At 34.3% G+C, this 24,300-nt stretch overlaps 1 protein-coding gene across 1 annotated transcript; it reads left to right on the top strand.

Moving 5' to 3' along the window:
* Positions 1 to 14,978: 14,978 nt before the first annotated feature.
* LOC108368772 (uncharacterized) lies at positions 14,979 to 23,642 on the top strand (the record flags this gene model as incomplete). Its single annotated transcript, XM_017623684.1, has 6 exons — positions 14,979 to 15,255; positions 15,328 to 15,470; positions 15,740 to 15,925; positions 17,082 to 17,185; positions 17,255 to 18,555; positions 21,738 to 23,642. Coding segments are annotated over 6 exons (2,556 nt in total), but the record flags the coding sequence as incomplete, so codon positions are not given.
* Between the last annotated feature and the right edge of the window lie 658 nt (positions 23,643 to 24,300).

Consider the following 24,300-nt stretch of genomic DNA (forward strand, 5'->3'; position numbering starts at 1 on the left):
ACGAGCAAACATTCAAAACCTTGTTAGATATTTGTTACCATGAAGCTACATCTGGACCAATTTTTATTGACATTTTTTTTTCAATTATCTCTATCATTCATTGCAATGCCATTAAATATGAGCACATTGCAATAAAAATACAAATCGAGGCGAAAGCAACAGTCAATCAGTCAATTAAGAACTTTTAGTTTCATAAATATATTCAAAGCACTTTATGCTAATATGCTTTCAAATACTTCTAATTGATCTTAAAGCGAATGAAGGCAACAAAAATATCTATTTTCCACATAGTCGTATCAACCCTAGAGCAGCCCCCAGACAAATAACTTTTCCACAAACGCGAATGCGTTCAATTGGCTCGAAGCATAGCAAGTGTACACCGTTCGAATTCTTAAAAGCATCATTGAAAAAGTTCTTCCAATAAAGAAACAAATGTACATTAGGGTGGTCCGAAAATTCATGTGAATAAGTAAAGTCGGAATTTTTATGCCCTTATTTTTTATTTTGAAATCCAAAAATATTTAGAGGTCGTTCAAAGCGCTCAAAGTGGTCCATGTATTTTATATGAAAAACAAAAAACTTTTCGTAGAAATGGTATAGAATTCTTAATAATCAATATATTTTGATCGGAAAACTCCGTTTCTCTTCAGGAGATTCCCAGTAATAATATCCAATTGTTTATTTAAACATTTTTTCATAATAACTATACCAAAACCTCATAAAATGCGATGGGGGAACCAATAAAAAATCTCTAGTATTAACAAATGGTGAAATAAAAAAATTGGTTTCATTAATGGCAGTCTCCTGAAGAGAACCAAGAGTTTTCCGATCGAAAAATATTGATTTTCAAGAATTCTATACCATTTCTACGAAAAGTTGTTGATTTTTCATATAAAATACTAGGGGTGAGAACATAGAAAGTCCGATTTCATCTTCTTTTTTGACCACCCTAATGTACAAACATACGTGCATACATAGGTAAGAGTATTATATAGATGCATGAAGGGCACAATAAAGCGCGCTACACCTTCAGACGGCTCGTGATGAACGCCAGCAAAGCGACAAAGCGAATCGGTCCAATCGTTCCAACGTGCCCCAAAACGAAGTAATCCATAATTTATTTTTAATTATCCGACAGCAGACGACAGATGCGTGAGCATGTTGTGGCGGCATTCTCATCCTAATTTGGAATATACATAGATATGTATGTATGTAAGTGAGTGCTGGAGACATTTTATGCTCATAAATATTGCTGGATTCTAATACGTTTGCCCAACTTTTTGGCTTTTTTCTATATTCCTGTTGGCTTTAATGTTTCCGGTGTGTCCAATACGGTGTTTTCTGAATTTTTGAATGGCGTGAAGTTGTTTCCAAAAATAGTTCGACGTGCTGCTGACATCGCAATTCGAAGTTAGTCCACCACACAACAACGCGGAGATCGCAATCAAGCAATCAAGATTTTGTAAGAAGCAATCTCATAGCAAGAAACCTACATACATGCGTCTACCATAAAGTTAAAAGCAACAAAAATAGACTTTTAGGATTTTTGAAATGCAACAGAAAAACTAAATATATCTAATATAGAGCTTTATAGAGCTTTATAGCCATACAATTGCTGCTGTCTTCCCATAAGTTGAAGTAATCAGGAAGCACTCAATCGCATGTTGCATATGCTTAGTGTTCACTTCAATTTTCGACAACGAAGAGATATAGTAGACTATAAACATTTGACACCGTTAAGGTCAATACGAAACGCCAAAGTGTGAACAACAAAAGTGGCCTTGTAACGCTGAATCAAAAACAGATACATACGTACATATCTAAAAATCTTTTGGGCTATATTTCGCTCCACAAACGCCATTAGTTCTCTTAAATAAAGGCAATTAATGTGATGTCTATAAATTTGAGGTGAATTATACATATACATATTGTATTTGAATATAAATAAGTTCGCATGCTTTTTTCTATAAATGTTTGTGAAAGCCTTCGCTTGATTTCTAAATAGTTGATATACATAAATCTTAAGAAAATATAGCTAAATTAAAGCTGAAAAATCTGCTTGTATACGTTTCTTGAATTTTAATTAATCGCTTCATTTGTTAAAAGCATAAATAATGTGGGATATGAATACTTATGCCTACGTATGAAAATGCATATAATGTTTGTATTATGAAAATGGAGCTAAAGCAATACAAAAATACTCCCGTGAAATGTTTATTATTAGGTATTACACAATTTTCGGGATCGTATAGGTACAAGGGTGGGCTGTATATTCAAAAAAATTCTAACACTTCTAACAGGAAAAAGTTTGAAACTTTGAGGAAAATTTGTTGTAATATTTTTGTTTTTTGTTTTCTACAAAGTTTTAGACTTGGGTTTACTATATATGGACAGCTGGCAGGGCCATCTTTTTTGTAGCCAACAAATTGTTTGAAATTGAGCCTAAAACGACTAAAAAAACGGCTTTTACAAATATATATGTATCTTGAAAGGTATAAGATAAAAATATGGAAAAATATGCGTTCGAAAGCTGACATAATGGCCTATAAGGGAAAAATAATGCCATTATAAATATAATCATTCATTCAACCAACAAAAAATTTCGTTGGAACATTAATTTTGAAAAAAATGAATACTTTGCTGGCTAGCTCTAACAAAAAAATTTGGTTTTTTAAACCTAAATTTTCAACTTTTTAATTTAGTACGCAGTTTTATAGCCCATGAAATTCTTATTCTAAAGTGAAAGTTTTGAGTTGCTAAAAATCGCTTTTACTATATTAGTATTTTCCATACAAAAAAAATATCGAATATACTTTGTATGGAAGGAAATGCGTTCAAAAAAAATATTGATAATGGACATTGATTCCCAATATTTTAGGGGAATGATTCACTCGGACTTTGAAAATATTGTAGACAAAAATAAGCACACTTAAAAAACAAAAACAAATTTGTTTGTCCTTACAAGCCTGAGGACTTGTAAATTGCCTTTAGATAAGCTATCATCCTAAAACAAAATGAGTCAACTACATACCGGAGGCTTATCGTAAAAAGAAATGTACTTTTGACCATGTGTTAGTAAGTAGGTACATACATATGTACTAATGTTAACTTAAGTAATGCGTATCCATTACCCGTTAAAACTGACGTCAATCACACTTGAACACTTTATTTGAATTCTACTTATAAAGAGTCAAGAAGTAATAGAAGAAATAAGAGCAAAAGCCAAATATTTAGAATGTGAATCACTTAAGTGGAAATCCTATTTTTGCCCTATTTCCTTTCTAAGTAGAAATCAGTTTAAAGCCACACAAATGACAATTGCTCAGCTGCTTTCTCCATTACAAAAAAAAAAAAAAAACATAAAAGAAGAACTAGTGCATACATACAGTATGTATAAGATATCTGTAAAAGTATATGGATTTCTAGCTGCCATTTAGGCATTGGAAAGGAAATGACTTACATACATTTCATTCTAACTGTTTATTAGCCTAGTACTTGTGTGAAACAAGCGAGACTCTAATGTGACGAACGCAACGGAGCGATTAGAAAATGTTTATGGCTTCTGGGCATTTGTCGAGAGAATGGAAAGAAAGTTTACCACGGATGTATGTGAGTATTATGTCTGTTTGGTAAATATGTATGTATGCTGGTGTGTAGTTATACTAATTGCAAAAGAGTTGCATACTTATAGAATTTCTAAAAGTGGTGTAATTCAAGTAACAACAAGATATTCAAATGCCTTTGATAATGCAATATGGTGCTATACCGAAATGTGTGCATATGATCTTATACATAGTACATTCATACTTTGTACATATACAACTTCTTCTAGCTATCTGGTGACTTTTATGCTTCACCCAGTTTATTCTGTTTCGTTCGTTTTTTTGATTTTTGTCAATTGTATCATATCACATCTTGAATTTCATCATACGCTGTAGAAGCCTTTCATGACGATCATACAAACGTTATGCAAAGTACATATGTACATATCTACATACAGTTGACTAAAACAAAGGGGGCGCAGGAAGGGCAAACGAAGCAAGTTAAACTTCAGCTGATCTGCGCTACCATTTCATTCACTTGGGTTGCTATTAGGGCATTCAATCCCGGGGTCCAATTTTCCATGTCCCGAAATCCCGGGATTACAGCTCCGGCATCCCGATATTTTTACTGATTCATTTACCTAATGAAAGAGATGTTGAAAACGCAAAAAGAATTCATTTGACATGAATCACGAGAAAAACAGAACACCAAAATTTGGATTCAAAGTGAACTTGAGCCATTTGCACTTGGAGGCGAATTTCAGGCACTACCTGAATAACTGTACTTGTTCAAATATTTTGTGCAAGAACTGTGTAATAATGAAAAATCTGGTAGCAATTGAAAAAACAAAAAAGAGTTGTTCTTCATTTTACTTTGTTGGCTTTTTTTGGAAAAGGATTTCTCCAATTTTGAGTAAATGTTTTTGAAAAGTAATATAGATATTTTAGAATAAAAATATATTAAACATCAAATTACATACTCTTTTACTAAGGGCCATTATGCTACCCTAAGACCAAATGTGATGACAATGAATGTGTGTGGCTTGAAAAAGGCGAACCTACTGTAAAATGCAAAAAGTTGTGATGAAGTCGAAATCCCGAAAAATGTCGGGATCCCGGGATTAGAATTTTTACAACCCGAAATTCCGGGATTGTTAAAACGCCTCGGGATTGAATGCCCTAGTTGATATCCCATAGATAAGATTCGTTGATGCCTATTTCATACATATGTACATATCTATGTAGTATTACACATTTGAGGTTTCATACATACATATGTAGAAATAAAAATAATCTTGCTGCCTTACTGTTGCTGCAATATCACAAGAGACCCAATGCATGACAGACAAACAAGAAATGCACGCATATTCCATCGAATACGAGTGCGTTTCGCTCTGTTTTTTTGGTCTGCCTGCGTCCCCCGCTGTACTTTGGAATTAAGTTATTCTTGCTTCTGACTTCACATACGCACTGCTCTTTGCACTTTTGTGCCTTTTATCACTTGTGTGTTTTTTGCCTATCCGGTTAACCGACCGATTCATGCGATTCATGGATAATGCAACTAGAGGATTGATATTTAAGAAAAAAAGGGGCAAAATGGAAGCAAGCTAAAAAGGCAAAATGTAGGCAAGAAATAAAAAGAGTAACATTAAAACAAACAAACTCCTAACAACACATACCAAGACGACAATAGTCATTACAACAAATAACGACGACAAAGCAGCCATAACAATAATCAGCAGTCAACAATCGACAATCAGTAGTCGGCAGTCAGCAGCAGTCAGTCAAGGGAGTCGACGTCGCCCAGGCATTCAACGACACCCAACAATGAGAATCAACTGTAACCGCAGCACTGGCGCAGCAGCACAGTGTTTCAACATTGGGTGGCATGAGCACACATTTTTTTTATATAAAAAGGCCTCCAATGTTTATCAAAGGCTTCAGCATCCATATGACTTTCTATCCATATGCCTGAGAATGATAAAATACTTATAAATCAAAGCTAAAGCTTTTTGGAAACAAAACCTACATATGTTAAATAACCAAAAAGTGAAATTTTGTTTAAAAAGTCGGGACAGCACCAATTTGCCACAAAGTCAAATATGTAGGCGCCAAATATATATTTTTTATTAGTTATCGCTAAGGGGGATGTACAACAAAACCTTTGATTGTAACGCACTTTCCGGCCATGTGCTTTAGGATCGTCAGCACAAAGGATGTCCCCGGTTTGGGAATGAAGACTACCCTAACTTTTCTTCAACGAATAGGAATGTGGCCATATGCCAGTTGGGCCATTATAACATTTATTTGAGCTTCTGTGAGGCTGTCATCCCCACATTGAACTCGTAACATATTCGGTGACAGACCATCTGGGCCCGGTAACTTAAAGTAGTCAAATGGGGCCAAATAAAACCTCACTGACTACCTAATCACCTGTAGTGATGCAATGTACTATGTAGTCTAGTATCGTGCTTTCCACTTCAATATCTGTGCGTGTCTGGAATTCCCAGTGCAGTGACTGCGCTGTCTTTGGCGTATTGGACATGCGGATAACACCCCGGGAAATTTTTGAACTAGTGACGCCGTTCTTAAATTGATGAATCAGGACTTTCGATTCGATATTTTTTTGATTTGTTACTGTCGAATCGAATAATTATATGCAGAATCGACATTCGATATTTTTCGAGTTCATTTAGAGAGGTAATAAGTAGAAAAATGAGTGGAAATAAAGGAAGATATACCTATCTCGTCCAAGAGCCATTCTGAAGAATGATTTGCGTTTTAGAAGACAAATTAACTTGCCTCCCAAATCCTTGAAAAGTTTACGTTTTAGTTTAAGGCTTGATATCTATCGCCTTCAGAGATGGAAAGATCGATGTAAAATTAATTCAACGAAGTCATAGCTATGCGACATTTAGAATTTAATTTACATATAATTTTTCATTACTTACACACTGTACAACGTCTCAACATCCCATCTGACAGCAGGCTGAGCGTTGCGGACGAATAAACTCGTATACGTACAACATACATGTGTATGTATGTATGTATGTATGTACATATGTATGTTTAAATGCAAGATGCGGTCTTTCGCTTAGGTCGTCGACAAGTGTCGAGTGCAATCTTTTAATTAAATTCAAATTAAAGTGGGGACTTATTTAATTTATTTATTTACTTTCTTCTTTCATTTGTATTTGTGTTTGCGCCTTTGGCAGTGCCTTAGCTTTACTGTTGACATCTTCAAAAGTCTTTTGTTATTTCACAACTTCGTTTTTGGCTTGTTTGCTTTGTATATAGCTTACTTGTGTATGTGTAATGTATATATTAAGATATATATAAGTAGTATAGCTATGCACATAAATACATTGCATATTTGTACACTTTTGTTGCTACTTTAACTGATAAAGTGCACGTAGGGCGGACGGTTTGGAAGACTTGCCTGAGAGCTTGAGCTTTATCCGCAGCTCGGAATTTAGTTATATTTGTATTTCCATACAAGCATACATACAAAAGTATTAACAAATCCTACTAAACATACATATGTACATACATACATACATACATATGCACGTATTCTTGTTCTCATCAACACTTTCGTCATATCAATTTCGTACGACAAACCAAAATTGGTGACTTTGTAAATAATAGACATTTAAATTATGCTGTCTGCGGAATTTCCGCATGCGTAAAGGTGGCGCGCATATATGCACAAACAAGCAGGCGTGCATTAGGGTTATCTTTATGAAGAATCGGATATTATTTTAATGCAATGCTATACCACCGAGCGCATTTCTGTCATAAATGAAACTTTATGATAATCTGGATAACCAAATGAACGGATATTGGTCGGATAATCGGGGAAAAAATTAACGAATATTAACCGGATATCAGTACTATTCGGATTTTGTATATATAATTGGATAGTTCCTAACTGAAAGCTTCAGACATTTTTTTAGTTAAAATTTGAGGTTAACCTTTAAATTATAATTTTTTTTATTTAGTTTTATTTACTTCTAATAGCTCTCTTTACGCAAATACTAAGGGGGCAATGAAAAGAAATAAAATTGAAAAAATATATATTTTCTTTTCTGAGCAAAAAACTGGCTTAACAATTGCAAAAAAAAAAACTAGTACAACCCTAATGTTCTTAGGCACATGGGAACTTTACTGACCAAAGAAGTAAATGTTCCTTAATATTTACGAAGGTGTTAAAAAATATGTTTTTATAAATTATACTTCCCGCGCTCGTCTAAAGACAGAAAACTAATGCAAGCCAAACAAAAAAATGGTTTAAAAATCGTTCACGCACTTTTACACGTCAGCGCCAAAGCGCGTGCGCGAAGGTGTTGCGGAACCGCACGCACCTGCGTTCACATTTGCAACACCATTTTAGGTCTGCTTCGGCGTACGTTTCAATTAAAAACAAAATAATTGATAATGCTTAAAAAATGTTAAATAATAAATTTTCGTTTCTTTTGCGCTTTTTTTTTTGGAAGTCACACAGCAATAAAATATCATAAATATTTCAGCGGCTTTTTAAAGTGTGATTTGCGCGCCATTAGCGTGCGCGGCGTTGGAAAGGAATGTACATACATACATACATATGTACATGGATACCACTCATACGTCTATATTATTGCATTCTGTATGCATACATGTGTATGTGTCAGTATGTATGTACATACATATGCGTGCCATGTTTCCGAGCACATGTGTGCACTTGGAAAATTTCAACATTCCTGGCACGCAAAAATAACACCAAGTCGGGGAGTATAAACTCAAGCACAATTCAGCAAAAAACTAACACCATCGCAGTCCCAGCGCATTGGCATCAACATCGTCAGCAGCAACAGTCGTTCAACCACCTCAGCCTGAAGTCTAGACATTTTCAGTGATTTGCTAATTTTTTATTTTACTATATTTCGCTTTCATTTTTGCATAACAGTGCACAGTGTATGAGCTTTATGATGACGGGCTATAGGCAAAGATTAATTGTATATATTTCTTTGAAATATCGGGTCCACGCGTCTGTAGACATTTAATTTGCTTGCATGGTCCAAAAAGAGCGACCCGAAATGTTCTCTAATGGCCTGCAGTAGAATGCTGACAAACGCTACGCTAAATTTTCTTCGTCAAAATTTTCTAAACGAAAAGCAGTGGGGCCTAAAAGTATACAACATGGAAAAGCAACAGATGCGATCAAAATTTGCGATAGCGAATGTTGAAATCTGGCTGCTGATATAGTAGTTCGAGATTGCGAAACGGATTAGTAACTTCATTGTCTCGCTGATTTTTCTAGACACTCGTCATCACTCTGTAGAGCCTGACATTTTTTCAGAAATAAATAGTGAACAGCAGATTCAGAAAAGATTAAAAAAAGTATTAATTCTTAATGTATTTTGGATAAAATTCGTCATCTCTCGTCAAGTTAAGTTTGGTGATGAGAAATGAGGCTTATCGCCAAAACAGGTTTGTCTCGAAACAAAACTTGACAAAGAATGGGGGAGATTCGATCCAAAAAGCACGATCTACTCACTCTGTTGGAAGAATGAGCCAACGCCCTGTTTAATTATTGGTTTACTCGACCATACTACATCCCATCTGCATATAATTCTACCGTATAAAGAAAATGTCTTCGAATTATCATTTTTCATATCTTTGTCTGTTAGAACACCCCAATCCGTATACCTTAAAAAAATAAATACATGATTTTTTTACTCTAAAATCTTTCGACGTAGTTGACAAATGTTTCTCAAATTTGAGATGGGGGATTTTTCAATTAAAAACGTATTAATTTTCAAAATCGTAGCACGGTTCTAAAAATTGTGTCCCCCAGAAATCGAAAAATGATCAGTCTTATCGCCAATTCCATCTGAGTAATTTGTTCCCATAATTTAATGTGCAATACAAAAACAAATTGGGAAAAATTGCTTTTATTTTGTTTCATAATTTTTGGGAATATTTGTTCATGCGAAATTCGCGTTAGGGCCGGATAACTTCATTACTTTCCTGATGAACAAGTAAGGGATTCCCTATAATCTGATTTTGTATGACATTTTTAATTTAGAACTAGATTGCCTTAACCCTTCTCGCTAAGTTTAAAAAGTTTCTGCATGTTACTTTAGGTGTAATTTATTTTTTTTATTAACCCCTCTTTAAAAAATTTTGAAACTAAAAACTTCTTAAATTTTTTTCTAAAATCAAGTTGAATTCGAATTTTTAAGTAACTTAAAAATAAAGCGTTTTCAAAACCATTTCTTTCGACATCCATATTGTAATAATTTATCAAATATGAACTTTGAATTGAAGTAAATTTTTTACTACCTGCTAGTATAAAAAATTCAGTCTGTATGAGAGGTGCCACGGGCCCTTTTCCAATGATTTCGTACATATCCACACCAAGTTCCAGTACTCCACCTTAAATACTTCCAGAGGTATGCAGCATGGAAAATTCCGTTTGTTTAAACCTATATAAAAGCTATCCTATCTTTAAGTGGGGCTAAAAGACGGAGGTGTGCAAAATTTCAATATTTCATGAAAAAAATACTTTGTATGGAAGAAATATCGCGCAACAAACAAAAGATAAATAGTCAAAACTGTGCAAAATGTTGAGTTCCTATCGTTTTGTCGCGGGCTGTATGTATAAATACGTAAAAAGTATAAAAATTAAAACCGGATGACTAATATTCATTCGGTTTGTGACTCTTTTGCTAAATTTCAAACATTTTCGTTTCGCATTTGACGGACTATGTATATATAAATATATGTATCTAATAAGGTTTCTTTTTACTACTTATTACATTCGTGAAAAATTAAAATTATTCATTCGTTCAAAGACTTGCACTGCCAACAAGACTATCTACCATAGATTAGATAGATTAAGTAGAGGTATGCACTGCGACCAAAATACATATACATATCTACATAGATTCATAAAAATTTCATTTTATGCCCAGTACGGAAAGAAACTAGTTTAAATATCGATGTTCAACCAATTTTTTACCCACCACAATTAGTTGAAAATCTGACTTTTTTCCTTGGAACGAACTCATAACTTTAACATGGCGATGTCCTAGGTATCAGTAAATTCACAGATGCTTTTTCACAATTAAGGAAAACCGTAAATAAAATTTTTAAATTAAATGTTCCGCCTAATGAGATTTGAACCCGGACATCTTTGCATTTGGCTTAAAGCACTTCAAAGTCAGTATGTTTCTTTTGAAGATGCCTTTTCATGCCCACAGTTAGATGTTTTTTCAACAAATATTGAATTATTTGCAAAGATATGTAGGAAGTATTTTTGAAAAGCATTTACAAAAAAATTTTTTTTACAACCCTAGTAGTCGGCCATTACATTTTTCTTCATATCTTCGGCAGTTATAGTCGGATTTTAAAGTTGGATACACCTATGTTTTTGTCTCGACGAGGAGGTTTTTCCTACGGAAGTTCACTGACCTCGTGTGCTCCATTTTGGTACTTACCACCCTAACGTACCGCCTTAATAACAGTAAATTAAAGACCGTCAAAAGTCATTACTCTTTTGCGAAATAAGTATTTCGATTAGTTCAGTAGAACCCTTAATGAAACACATTTTATTACTAGGGTTGTCCAAAAAAAAAATTATTATTTTTTTTTATGCTTTTCAAAAACACTTCATATGTGGGGGTGTACGGCGAACTTTTTTTTGCCTGTAAGGCGAGACGCTCTCTTGTACATATATGTATATGTTTATACAAAATATATTTACAAAGCTATGCATAATCAAAATACATACGACTGTGAATCAACAAACAGATTCCAATAGCAAAACAAAAGCAGATGCTCGAGAGCAACAAAAAGAAAACAAATTAAATCAAATGAAATTAAGAAAGAAAACAATGAATTAAGATTAACCAAAGAAAAGGCTATGGCCAATGGAATGCCAAGTGGTTGGTTCATCAGCCGTTTTTAAAAAATTTATTAGAACGCGAGTAAACTCTAATTTTATGAAGAGATAAGGTCATCCGAGCGATGAAGCATCTTAAATTGGGCAGGAAGTAAATTGTGGCAAACGATGAACTGAGTACATGAGTTGCTGTTTTGAATCGCTTTGAAACAATTTCTTTATCCACATACTTTATTTTAATTTTTTTTTTTACTTATCGCCTGCTGTAAATAAACTAATGAACTAAAAATATTTACTAATTAGTTGAAAAATTGGTATTACTAAGCAAGTTTATTGCTTTTAGTGGCATAAATTCTCAAGATAATAATTGAGATGGAAAAATTTATAAACGAAAATTTAAATTATTTTCATTGCTATTGTACGAGATTTGGTATGTATAGTACCTACATACATAGTTTTGGTTACCTTTATAAAATTTATGAAAAATTTATTAACGCAAAAACTAGGAAAAGCAAAACTTCAAATAAATTTGCTTACTTTATTGTTTAGTAAATATACATACAGTTCGTGCAGTTGAATGATATATGTAATTGGCAATGAATGAATTAAATATGTACATATTTTATCAACATACTAGTAAATCAATATACAAACAGTTAGATGTAAAATATTATTACCACATGCTTAACTCATTGAATTGCGTCAAATATTGTTAATAAATTTAAGTGCGTGCATATCATACAGGCCCACACATCAGAATAGATCCGACATAATTTTAACTTTAACTGTTTGGTGCATCTACTACATCCGAAAGTTGCTTTTGTAAATGCAGCGAGAAAGCCTATGCAATGCACAAACAAACAACATCTACATTGAAGGTGGTGTGCGATGTGTAAAACGACCACATTTGCACTACTTTTGGTGCTAGATACTTTTTGGTTTTATTGACTATAACTCCTCCTATTAGGAATTTAAAGGATTTTCAAATAGTGTAAGGAAATTGATTATAATTGATGATAAAACTTGTTCGCATTAGTTCAGAAGGAAAACATCCTGAACATTGTTTATTGTGTTAAGACCTGAATATAGCCACCAATTCGCTATGTTATGCAGCCCTTAATTGATTAGGTGATGTTAATAAGGACCATTTACTACTGCTAAAGATCCAACAAAATTAGGAATCGCGGAAATCTTCTCTTCAATGTTCCTTTGTGACTCCACATAATCATCACAGTAATTACCTTATACATCTTTTATATGTATTATATTGTCATAAAATAGCGTATTGAACGAACTCCTTCAAAAGTATGATGGCAGCCAAGAAACGGGTCTTTAAACAAAGATCCTGAAAGCAATAATTTAAATCGTTAATAATATGAATGTTTATATTTCGCTCAACAAAATGAAATGAATTTTACCATCCTTTTTCCTGCTAATTCTTTCTAGTTTATTTTATTTTATTTTTTACCAAAACGGCAGTCACTAAGGCCAGCGTGGCTCGTCTGGAGGGGTACTTTTAAAACCTCATGCTTTCTCAAATATTCTTAAGTAATATTTAAAGGCTTATTAGAAAAATTAAAAAGACTCTTAAGTGGGCTTATTTGGAGTCTTATTTTATGCACTATTTAGTTTAGGAAAAATTGCAACTGAATTCGAAACGCCCCTTAAAACCAGCTGATACGGCTATATGGGTGCACCGTTACGAAATTACATTTATCACGAGGTTTTTTTGGTGTCGTTTATTCGTAAATTGAACTTGTGATGAGAAGTTTGTTGAATTTTTTCTAATTTTTGTACACAGTTAAAAATTCGAATTATTATTATTATTATTAGAAATTCGGTTGTATGTATTATATATGGTTTTTTTTTGATAATTATCTATACTTTTATAAAAAATTTATGAATATTAATAAAAATCAAACTGTTCATAATGTTGATGTGCTATCTTTGGTCGCAGGTTGTACCTTTTGTAAAAACTACTTGAAGACAATCTAGTAAATGCAGCATACAATTAAAGTTGAAAATCATGTTTGAACCTATTTTGCATAGTGTAGCTTTATAATTTATTTGGTTGCCTAAATTTTTGTCAGCGACCCCCACAAGAAGGTACCACAATTACTCTGAAGGGACTATCTCTAAGCCTTTAAAATCAAGGGGCACTCATGTTTCAAGCATGTGCTTCAGACCGTTTTTTGGAACACAAATTTTAACTAAAATAAAATCACAAAAAGAGTTCTAAGGCCATTCATGCAGGTGAACATATGCTAGTATACTAAAATAATGATGCACTTGTTAAATAGTTTGCCGCAATCTTCCTAGAATTTACATTATACTACATAAACAATAATTTTCCGAAAACTCAAGAAGTAACTTTGGACTTGACACAGTTTTGCACTTGCATTAAATAATTTACTGAAGTTTGTAGAGTATAAATATTTATTTTTGCTTACTAATTCAATGCTTTGATATCGCATATCAAGTATGATTCATCAGCAAAGGCGAATTAGTATATATTTTTTTTAACCCGGCAGTAAACTGAGCTCATTTACGTGCCGTGCATAACTATGTATGTAGATAATTTTGATACAATGGGCCTTATGAAGAAAAACAAAGCAATTGATTTTTCTCAAAGTTTCAGAACTTTTACTTAAATTTATCTTATTACATTAAACAAGCAATTCTTGTACATATATATGTATATATATCCATAGGGTTTTCGGAAACGATTCTAACGATTTTTGATGAAATTTTGTACACAGATAATCTTTTGGATTTTAAGGTTATCTGAATAGGCATTAACTCCGCGAAGACTCGTATAGGGTTGCCACCTATTCGAAATTAGTTACAATTTAATTAAAACATTATATTATGGGTATCAAATGGAAGGTATTTCAAAGATCCCTAATTCAAAAATATTTTTAATAGGGTTGCGACATCTTCTACCTGTTATAATAAGGTTAAAGCTATCTTCTTATCTTGCAGCTCTGTATGTCTGACCATCTGTTTCTAGCCAGTTCAAGGAAATACCGTTGATTTTTGAGAATGAATTATATTCCTATTAAAATTAACGAAAAAAATTTATTTCGAAAAACATTGCAAATATTAAAAACCAAAAACCCTGTACGGCAACATATTCTGGTTAGTGTATGTATGCTAGTGTTTGGCCAAGCTTCTCCTCCGATTTGTGGCGTGCGCCTTGATTATTCCTGTCTTCTACAAAATCAAAAAATTGATTACCATATTTTTTGAAAGTAGTGTCGTAAGAATAAAATGACATATATATATATGAAATATATTCCCTACTTGATCTTACATAAACGCACCTTGGAAAATAATTGAATAAAATTTTTTATTATTTAGCTTATATGGCTAATTACATTTCATTCTTACCTCGTCCATTGTGTTGACAGTTCATTTATCAAAATTATAAATTTATCTTTTTATCAAGTTTATTAGCAGTTTATCACTTTAGCTAAAGATTCTAGTTATAAACTTCTTTCGCCACATTATTGATCTATGCACATTTTATTTTCTTTTTCTTATAAACGCAGTTGAGTGACATTTTCGGAACGAATTACCGCGTACCACATACGGCTAAATCAATTACAATTATATTAGCGCCAAATACACATTTCCGCTTGGAAAGGGATTTATTCGTGAATAATTCACGCATGAATAGATTCAGTATTTTTGGTTCACATCGAGATGGCGAACAAGTGGAAATCACAACAGGCGCTTTTCCAGGTGGTGATGGCATCATTGGACCCTATCCAGAAATTTTGATGCAGGATGTGTTTTCGGTGGTGGTGCGAGAGCGAGCATTTTTAGGTGAGTGCTGAATGCAAATTTTAATTTGAAATTCATTTAAAAATTTATCATTTATTTTTTGCTCTGTTGTAGGCAATAAAAAATTCACTGTGCGCAATAGCAACGACTTGATTTTATACTCGAATGCTTTCAAGAGAGCCGAAATCAACGGACGATTTGTGGGTGTAGCCGATTTGCGTATAGAGGAGAAAGCTTTTAATTCAGCAAATGCAACGGTAAGTTATTTTCGGTTGTATAGGGGGATTGGTGTTTTTACTATGGCCTAACTCGGGCAGTTGCATCGATAAAAACTAGACACATTTTTCACTGGTATATATTTCAAAAAATTGTTCCCATTTCTAAAACCAATTTAATCGATTTTTCGAGAGCATTAGACTCCATTGGTTCAAAAAAGGTAAACTTTCTTTGTCCATGCTAGCAATCGAAACATCATTTAAAATTATTGAAATAAATACTTAGTTTCAAAAACTTCCTCTTCTTTCAGCTACACATCGAGAATTCGCACATCGACAACATCTACCGCTTTGAAGCATCCCTGCGTGAGATTAAGTTCAGCAATTGCAGCATTGGCACCATCAATAGCGGCTCTTTCGATGTCAATACTATAAATTTTATTGCTTTCGTAAATAGTCGCATCGATGTTATTAAATCGCGGGCTATTACCGAAAAGGTGAGTGTAGACAAAGTTTGACTAAATCAGAGACGAGCAAAATGTAATCCGCGGAAGGGACCCTAACGGTTATGATCTTTATAAGTGATAAAAATTATAATTTAGTCGCTAAAATTGAATTTAAATTTTTTCGATCAAATTTAACCGTTATTTTAAAAATGATAATTTTTCGTTCAAGAATAACATTAAACAAATTAAGTGAGCTTGAAGCCGTTTTTTATGAAAAATTATTGTGGAAAAAACAACCATAGCTTCCAGAATAATTCTTCATAAAGCCATATTAGGCCAAAAAATTACAAACAAAAAAACGATAAAGAATAATCGTAATTGTTGGATTTCTATTTTTTCGATCGTTATTTTTTGATTTTCACTTTTTCGATCATATTCTAACCCTTATTTTTAGATTGAATTTTTTAGACCATTAAAGAATTAAATTCGGACATAAAAATGCAGTCTCCATTATAACGGTTAAAAAAATCATCGATGTAAATAAAAATCCAAAATAACGATTATTTTGATCAAAAACAATAAAAACCACAAAGATAAAATTCCAATTTAACGATGACTCTAGATCGAAAATTAAGAATCAAACAAGACAATTTTGCAATGATCTAAAAAAAAAAATCTTAATATTCAACAGTTAACGGGATAGGTTTTAGGTTTTATGTAGATTTGATACCGGTGGCGATCAGATAGAGCTTTTACTGTATACGTGTCCGTCTATAACAGTTACAACCAAACGAAATCCCAAGGGAGACGTCGTTTAGAGCTACCTGTAGTATTTAAATCAGTAATGGGCAAGGGGAGCTTTTACTCTGCACGCGTCTATACAAAGTGTATAGAAGGCTTTAGAGACCTTTGCCCGCAGGCAAGATGGAGAGTAAAAACTTTGTCAGCAGCGTTAAAGAGTTTCTTTCGAGGCCTAGGCTTTGGGTGTTAGCATTTTTTATATAGACGCGCTAAGAACAAGAGCTTCCGTCACTAGTCTAAATCGGTGATGGTCAGCGCCTTGCCCGCTGTAAAGCTTTTTTAAGCACTCTATAAATTTTGTGTAGACGGGCACAGGTTAAAAATAAAAAAAGCTCTATCTGCCCATTTCTAGGCTAAAAGCAAATTCCACTTAACTCAAACAAATTTTCATAAATCATCTTTGTAGTTGTTTAGCATGCATTTGTCCATCACTGAAAGCGTTATCGGCTACATCGAAGGCGAGGCCATACATGGCAGCGGCATAAACGAGCTGATTTTTCGAAATAACCAGTAAGTATCACGCAAGCTCAGCTATTTTCCAAATAAGAATGAAAACTGATAACTCTCTATCTACCACAGAATCGATACCATTCACGAAAACGCCATACATGTAAACGCCATCAATGCAACCATTACCGACAATCGCATCAAACATCTCGGCCAGAATTGGTTACGCGTCAAGGAGTGGTCTAATATTGTAATTGAGAAAAATATTTTCGGTGACTTCGGTGGCATTATACTGGAGGAGACAAAGAAACCCGGCATTTGCCGTTTCGAAAATAACTCGCTCACAAAACTCAAGCCGGGTGGTTTGAATATAACAAATCGTCATTGTATAATGCGTGAGATCTCCGTCAATTCACCGTGTCGCTGCAATCGAGATTGGCTGGCCAATCTGTCCGATCGCGATTTGCGCTCCGAAATCTACTGTACAATCGATACGAAATTGGGTGCTTGCTTCAATGCTACCACCTTTAATATGCTAAAGTACGAGAATGAAGTGTGCGATGAGACGAAGACAACTGTTGATTGTGGCGCTAATCGCAACCTCAAGAAGGTGGACGGCAAATTCTTTACACTCGAAGAGCTCGAGCGCCAAGATTCGCAACTGCTGATATATATCTACCTCAGTGCAGCCATAATTTTGGCTGTCGTCGTTGTCATTATACTAGTGCTGGTGTTGCGCTGCCTGTGTCGTCAGAAAAATGGCAGCGCTGGTGGAATGATGTCCTCCAATCATCATCGCCATGAGTTTACACAAAACGAACGACACATCATTGAACGCGCCCTACAACTCATCCAGAAGCGATATCCACACATTCACGCACGCGTAGAACGTTTATGCCAGGAGCTGCTGCAAACCAATCGTACAGAGAAGCAATGCATACGAACTGTTACGAAAATCGAGAATTTATTGAGTAAAATTGAACGCTCGGAAGACCTGAATGCCTTCTGCAGCGTATTGGCACAGCACTTGCAACCGCAAACGCAATCGCTTCAACGTACGCTGGAAGCAGTCTACAGCACGGGTAGCTTCGAGCAAGTGCAACGCGAGAATTACGATGGACCTCTGTATGCGGTGGGCTGTATAGATACATCACACACTGTTGTCAGCATGGAGGCGGCGAGGATTGAAAGAGAGCGCGAGCGTGAACGCGAACGCGAAATAGAACGAGAGCGAGAACGCGTAAATAACGCAATGAATGGTCGCAATGACGACGCGACCAATGTGCCCAATGAACCATTCTACGAAGAGCTGGGTCAACCATTGCTGCCTGATTACGCATCACCTGCGGATCGCCGTGAATATGCTTCGCCGCTTGATCATACGACGGGTCTAGGCACCGAATTGGAATATGCCGAACCTATTAATAATCGAGGTAATTTAATGTACTAGGGAAGAAAAAATCGCACGAGCATCACACAAATTTACTATACAAGTGCACTCTTGTCACCGGCACCGAAAACAATTAGAAGAATTGAAGTAAACACTTATTCCCCCACATTTTTTACATTTTAACGCACTGAAGGCTGTGAATTAATAAAATGCGAAAGAGAATGTAATGAATATGGACTGGAAATTGGTGTACTTAAGTAGTTGTTGTGGTGAAAGCATACCGCCAATCACAAAGCTATGCAAAAGCTCGACATCGACATTTTGTGCGGCAGTAGCTTTTACTGAAATCCCACTGCAGAGCAGTTAAAAGCAGTAATGGACACAGTGCTTTTCTAAGCTATACATTGTGTATGTTAGTTACGACTGAAATGATAAGCTTTCTTTAGATCAGCGATGAGCAGAGAGCTTTTACTCTGCACGCCCCTATAAAAAATGTATAGAAAGCTTAAAGAACTTTGCCCGCGGGCAAGACAGTGCCCATCAGTGCTTTAGATCAGCGATGAGCAGAGAAAGCTTTTACTCTGCACGCCCCTATAAAAAATGTATAGAAAGCTTAAAGAGCTTTGCCCGCGGGCAAGACAGTGCCCATCAGTGCTTTAGATCTTATAATGCTGAACTTTTAGTAAAAGCTCTCTCTGGTCTTCGCTGGTGTGTAAGCGTGCAAAGAATAAGAGCTCTCCCTGCCCATTACTGCTTAAAAGCAATTAAGAAAATGAATTTAATTATAAAAAATAAAAATAAACGTACATATTTTAAAGTTTTACGATGAAAAAAATTAAGAATCCTTTGATAGTCACAGTTTTGTGGATTTCATATTTATGGAATAATTATTCTAAATTTCTTGCGCTGTAATTGTAGTACCTCTCGAAAACTAAAACAAAAATTAAGCTTTAGATCTTTTTTAACCCTCAGCTCCGCACCATAGGTAAAATTTGCCCATGCGAAAACCATTTATTTTTTTAGTTTTTAAGTGATGATGATGTGATGAGTAATAATTGCCCATGGTGGGGATAGCTGTTTAGAAACATTATGTGGAGCTGAGGATTAATAAACTATATGTAAATATTTAGTAATAGTATACTAAACTACAGTGCAATTTTTATTGACATTATTGATTTTATAATTTGGAGTAGATCGAAAATTTAAGCATAAATAAAGCGATAAAATTTCACAGTAACAAACTGCGAAGGCGTGGGACTTAAGATGCAAATGCTAATTAAAAACAAAAACGATTGTCTTATATGTATACGTATAGCACACAATTTTGTGATTTATATTTTCAAAAAGATGTGCGGCCAAAAGAGTTTTTAAAGTTAAATATCTTCGCCAAAAAATCGAATAAAAATTTTTAAAATAATAACATTTATCAAAAAATTGTAATGTAGACAGGTAGATAGATAGACATTAGTACGAGATGTCTGCTGCTCTTCACAACAGTTCGGCTAACCCAAAGAACCCCCAAAAAGTTTAGAAGAGTTGTAGGGGTGGCCACATAAAGCATAGGTTTCTTTGGCACTTCCTGGAAACGACACACAGCCTGATAGCGTAAACCTCTGCCCGTAGAAATATTCGCCCTCTAATTGGCATCGATATCTCAGCTCTAGAATCCTCGACTCCTGCTCTTATGCTTCCGAGAGTTTTCAAACCGTCTAAAGACGTCTTAACAAAATTCCGGCAATACATGCTACTTTGCTGCAAAATTCAATACTGAACCTCTACTCAAATGCTATAACATCTTTGGGGTGTACGGCTAGCAGGAGCTGAGAGTTTGGTTTCACCACATTCCTCAGTGCGTGCTATGGCATTTTCTCTACCAAAATTCTCTCTAGCGAATTTAAGTAGAGTTCGCTTTGCCGTGTGCTCTACGCACATTGATCCCGTAATACAAACACATACCAGACGTTGAAGCTGTGGGAGTGCCTTTCATATCCTTTTGTTAAATGTAGGTCTCTTTGAATTATTTCGCAGAGGGAGATCTCGAAATTTCTTTCAGCTACTATGAATTTCACCAGCATAGCATTGGCTGTGTATTCCACTGTCTGAGAGTAGTTGGAGGAGATCGTTTACTACTAGGCTCATGTGAATAAACCGTTCCCAGAAAAACAGACTGGGAAAAATTGTTTTCGTTTTGCTTTATAAATTTTGGAAATATTTGTTCACGTGAAATTCGCGATAGGGCCGAATATCTCCCACAAGCTGTAATAGCACTAGCCGGATTCCATCCACTCCAAGATAATAATAATAATTAAAAAAATTTGGTTAGTTAAGAAGTAAGCGTTTCCACTTTATATATATGGAAACTAAAATTTTTTTAAGTTACAACGTGTTGTTAGTTAAATATATTCTAATCATAAATATTTAATTATCACGAAAATCATTTGTTATGCATAATTTTACTCCAAATTAATTTATTTTTTTAGTGCTTTCGTTGTAATACTATATTTTAGTTTAAATGTGCTCTTATTTGTAAATAATATGAATAGTGGCGTTATTTATATACATACTACGTTTAGTATAAGTTTATTTAAGCTTATCCCTTTAATTAATTTTTATTGCAGTAAATTAAAATAATAAGTAATAAAAATTTAAATACACAAAAACTTGAATTGGCTTAAATCAAAACCCTTAAATAAAAAGCTGTGAATTCAGTTACGGCCAAATCCAAAAAATGTTTTTTGTACCTAAAAATTTTTTTAAACCCTCAGAAACAAAAAGAAGTTTACTGAATTCACACTATTTAATGCACTTTCACTACAAACTCCGATCATGTAAAGTAGTCGCTCCGGTTCCGCGCGAGTAAAATTGGCAGCACTCACAAGTCACAACAAAGAAACATAGAGAAAACATGCACTTCAGGTATTAAAAAAAAAACACTATTTTTCTATGCATCAAGTAAATATGTATCTAGTTGTAGCTATTAAGCAGTAGAATTAAAACATCGGCTGCACTATTTGATTTATGTAGTTATTAAAAAGGTGTCGGTAGCTTACTACAAACTCTATAGGCTTCTTTGCCCCTTTGCCCTCTCATCGGTGACTGTAGAGATAACACACACTGCAACCACATTTTCACCACACTTAACCAAATCAACCAAAAATACTTAAGACTTTACTTTATTTAAAAAACCAAAAATGTAACCATTTTCTCTTCTCTCCAACCACACAGCCGACTACGCTCAACGCTTGCCACCTTATGCGCCACCACATCCACCACCAACAAAACCGTCCATGATTATGCCTACCGCAGCGCCACGCGCACATCTTCCGCCCACTAATAAAAAAAATAAAAATAATAATAATAACAACAACAACAGCCCACATCCATTTTACCTTCTTGCACATAAAGCAAGTCCGACATTCGCGTCCAGCATTGTTGGCGATAATAGACCAGCACTGCCGCCATCAAATGTCAAACGCATGGCGCATGAACTACAAAATATGCCAAATTTTCACCTGCCTAATGCTGCGCAGCGTACACTTAATAAACATTTGGTCGCACCGCCAGTCTACACAGCGCCCGATGTTAGTCACAAGCGACCAATGCCTACACCTGCGTCCACTTTTGCACGCCTAGCGACACCCGAAGTGGATGAGAGTGAATTTGATATGCGCGGGGCTGTTGCATTGCCACCCGATACGGGTTCAGATCATTCGGGTGGTAGTAATGAGACTGTGAAGATCGATGATGTTATATTGTATGCCGATGCATGAGGAATGCGGAATGCGGAAAGGGGGGGTGAATGAGTTGGATGGGAATGAAATGATAAGAAAATGTATAACTATCATCTATGTATGCATACGAGTTGGCATCCGAAAAGTATGCTTAAGTGAACTGTAGTATATCAAAGAGTGCAAACATTTTGTGTTTAGTGTCGATTTACAAAGGTGTTTCCTTAGCATACTTTCTTGATTTGTGTTAACTCCTTGCAGTCAGACAAAGCTGTTTAAATTAGTTGTGAAAATGCCGTATGCTTTTTGTTGAATGTTTTTATTAAATGAACCAATTTTCTGTAGTCACATAGTATTAAGATTACTAGTTTAAGAAAAGCTAAATGAATGTATGGGTATATGTGTGTGTACGACTTTATAGATTAACGGCGCTATTCCCACGCCAATGACTCATCGCATGACTAATGTTTTGACTATTGCGCCTAAACTTAGGCGACGAATATAAAAATTAGAGAAATTCTCGAATTCTTGCAAAGCCCTCGAACGGTGCGCGGATTGCTAAACTTTGCAAAATTTCGAGAATCTCCCTATTTGACAATTGTTATTGAGAGCGCTTGAAATACAGTTGCGACATAGTTTTAGGCGCAGTAATTAAAGCAATACTCATGCGATGAGTTTTGGCATTGGCGTGTGTATGGGGCTGAGAGAATCTAATCCAATGCAAAATAGAAAAGTTCATGTTTTCAAAACCAATTTTGAAATAGATTTATGATTCAAACAAAAAAAAACATATTTTTCGCGGCTGAAAGTTATCAGAATCCTAAAGTAATATATGTAATAATTTTATATAATAAAATGACTTCACATTGTATCTCTGCGCTTTCCTATGTATTTGTCAAACGTGGTTTTATCGCTGAAATGTGGCAACAGCGATTTTTAAAGTCACAATAAACTATCACAAAATTTGTTGGCATATATTCCGGTTACTTGACTCTCCTTAATATGATTTGAACGGATATTGGTAAGGTGCTTATTATAAGTGTACGACACTGGAATGTTGAAAAGTTTTGAGTATTTATTTTTTTACTTTTTAATTATACTTATTTCTTAATTAAAATATAGTTCATTCTATAAATCTGTCTGCAGCTCGCATGACAAACGAAAAATTCATATAAAATTACGCACAAGAAATGGCAAGCAAAGTTTCTGCTACCGAAATTTCTTCAATCAAATCTAAAGCAACATCACACTAACTTTTCAAGCAACAGAAATTATGAAAAAAAAATTCTTGTTAATTTTCTTGAGAATTGCAGACAGCCCTTATAAGAAAAATCACATAAATCTATGTTTCAAACTTTGTAAAATAAATTAGAAAAATCAACAAATTTTAACACTTTTTATTCAAAATGGGTGTACAGTTTTATAGTCCAGTCTAGCATATAAAAATAAAGTTTTAAATAGCTTCAAAATACCGTTAATTTTTAGGATTTTTTCAGTCTGAATGAATATGGTGAAGAAATTTCGTTGATATTTTTGGTTTTTAATTTATAAGTAAATGAATGAATATGGCGAAATTTTGATGAAACTTTGTTGATATTTTTGGTTTTTAATTTTTGTACAGTCTGGGACTTAGATTTATTTGGTGTGTTTTATAGAATGAACTATATTTTGATAAAACAAAAACTTTCCATTATGTGGTTGTCGTATAGTTATTATAAGCACTGAATATATATATATACATAAATACTTAAAAAACATGTTCGGGAAAAATTTTTCAAAACATTATTATTATGTATTAGCCTTCAATTATTAAATATTTTCCTGAAACTATGTAAATGTTTCTAAAAAAAAAGTACTTAATCATAGGAATCAAGTTTTAACTTTCATTTGTCGCCATAAGGTAAATTTCACCTTTCATAAGTGGGCGTGCCGGGACTTCATATGTTTTCTACAGTAAAACCTGGATAAGGTGTTTGACTAATGTTTCATTAAATCTATAGGTTTGTCTTTTTTATATATTCTGAAAGCCTCGATAGAAGAGTAAATACCAAATTTCGGAA

Source organism: Rhagoletis zephyria, unplaced genomic scaffold (assembly GCF_001687245.7).
Source record: "Rhagoletis zephyria isolate East Lansing unplaced genomic scaffold, Rhagoletis_zephyria_1.1 Rzeph_scaffold_03309, whole genome shotgun sequence".
Lineage (NCBI taxonomy): Eukaryota > Metazoa > Arthropoda > Insecta > Diptera > Tephritidae > Rhagoletis > Rhagoletis zephyria.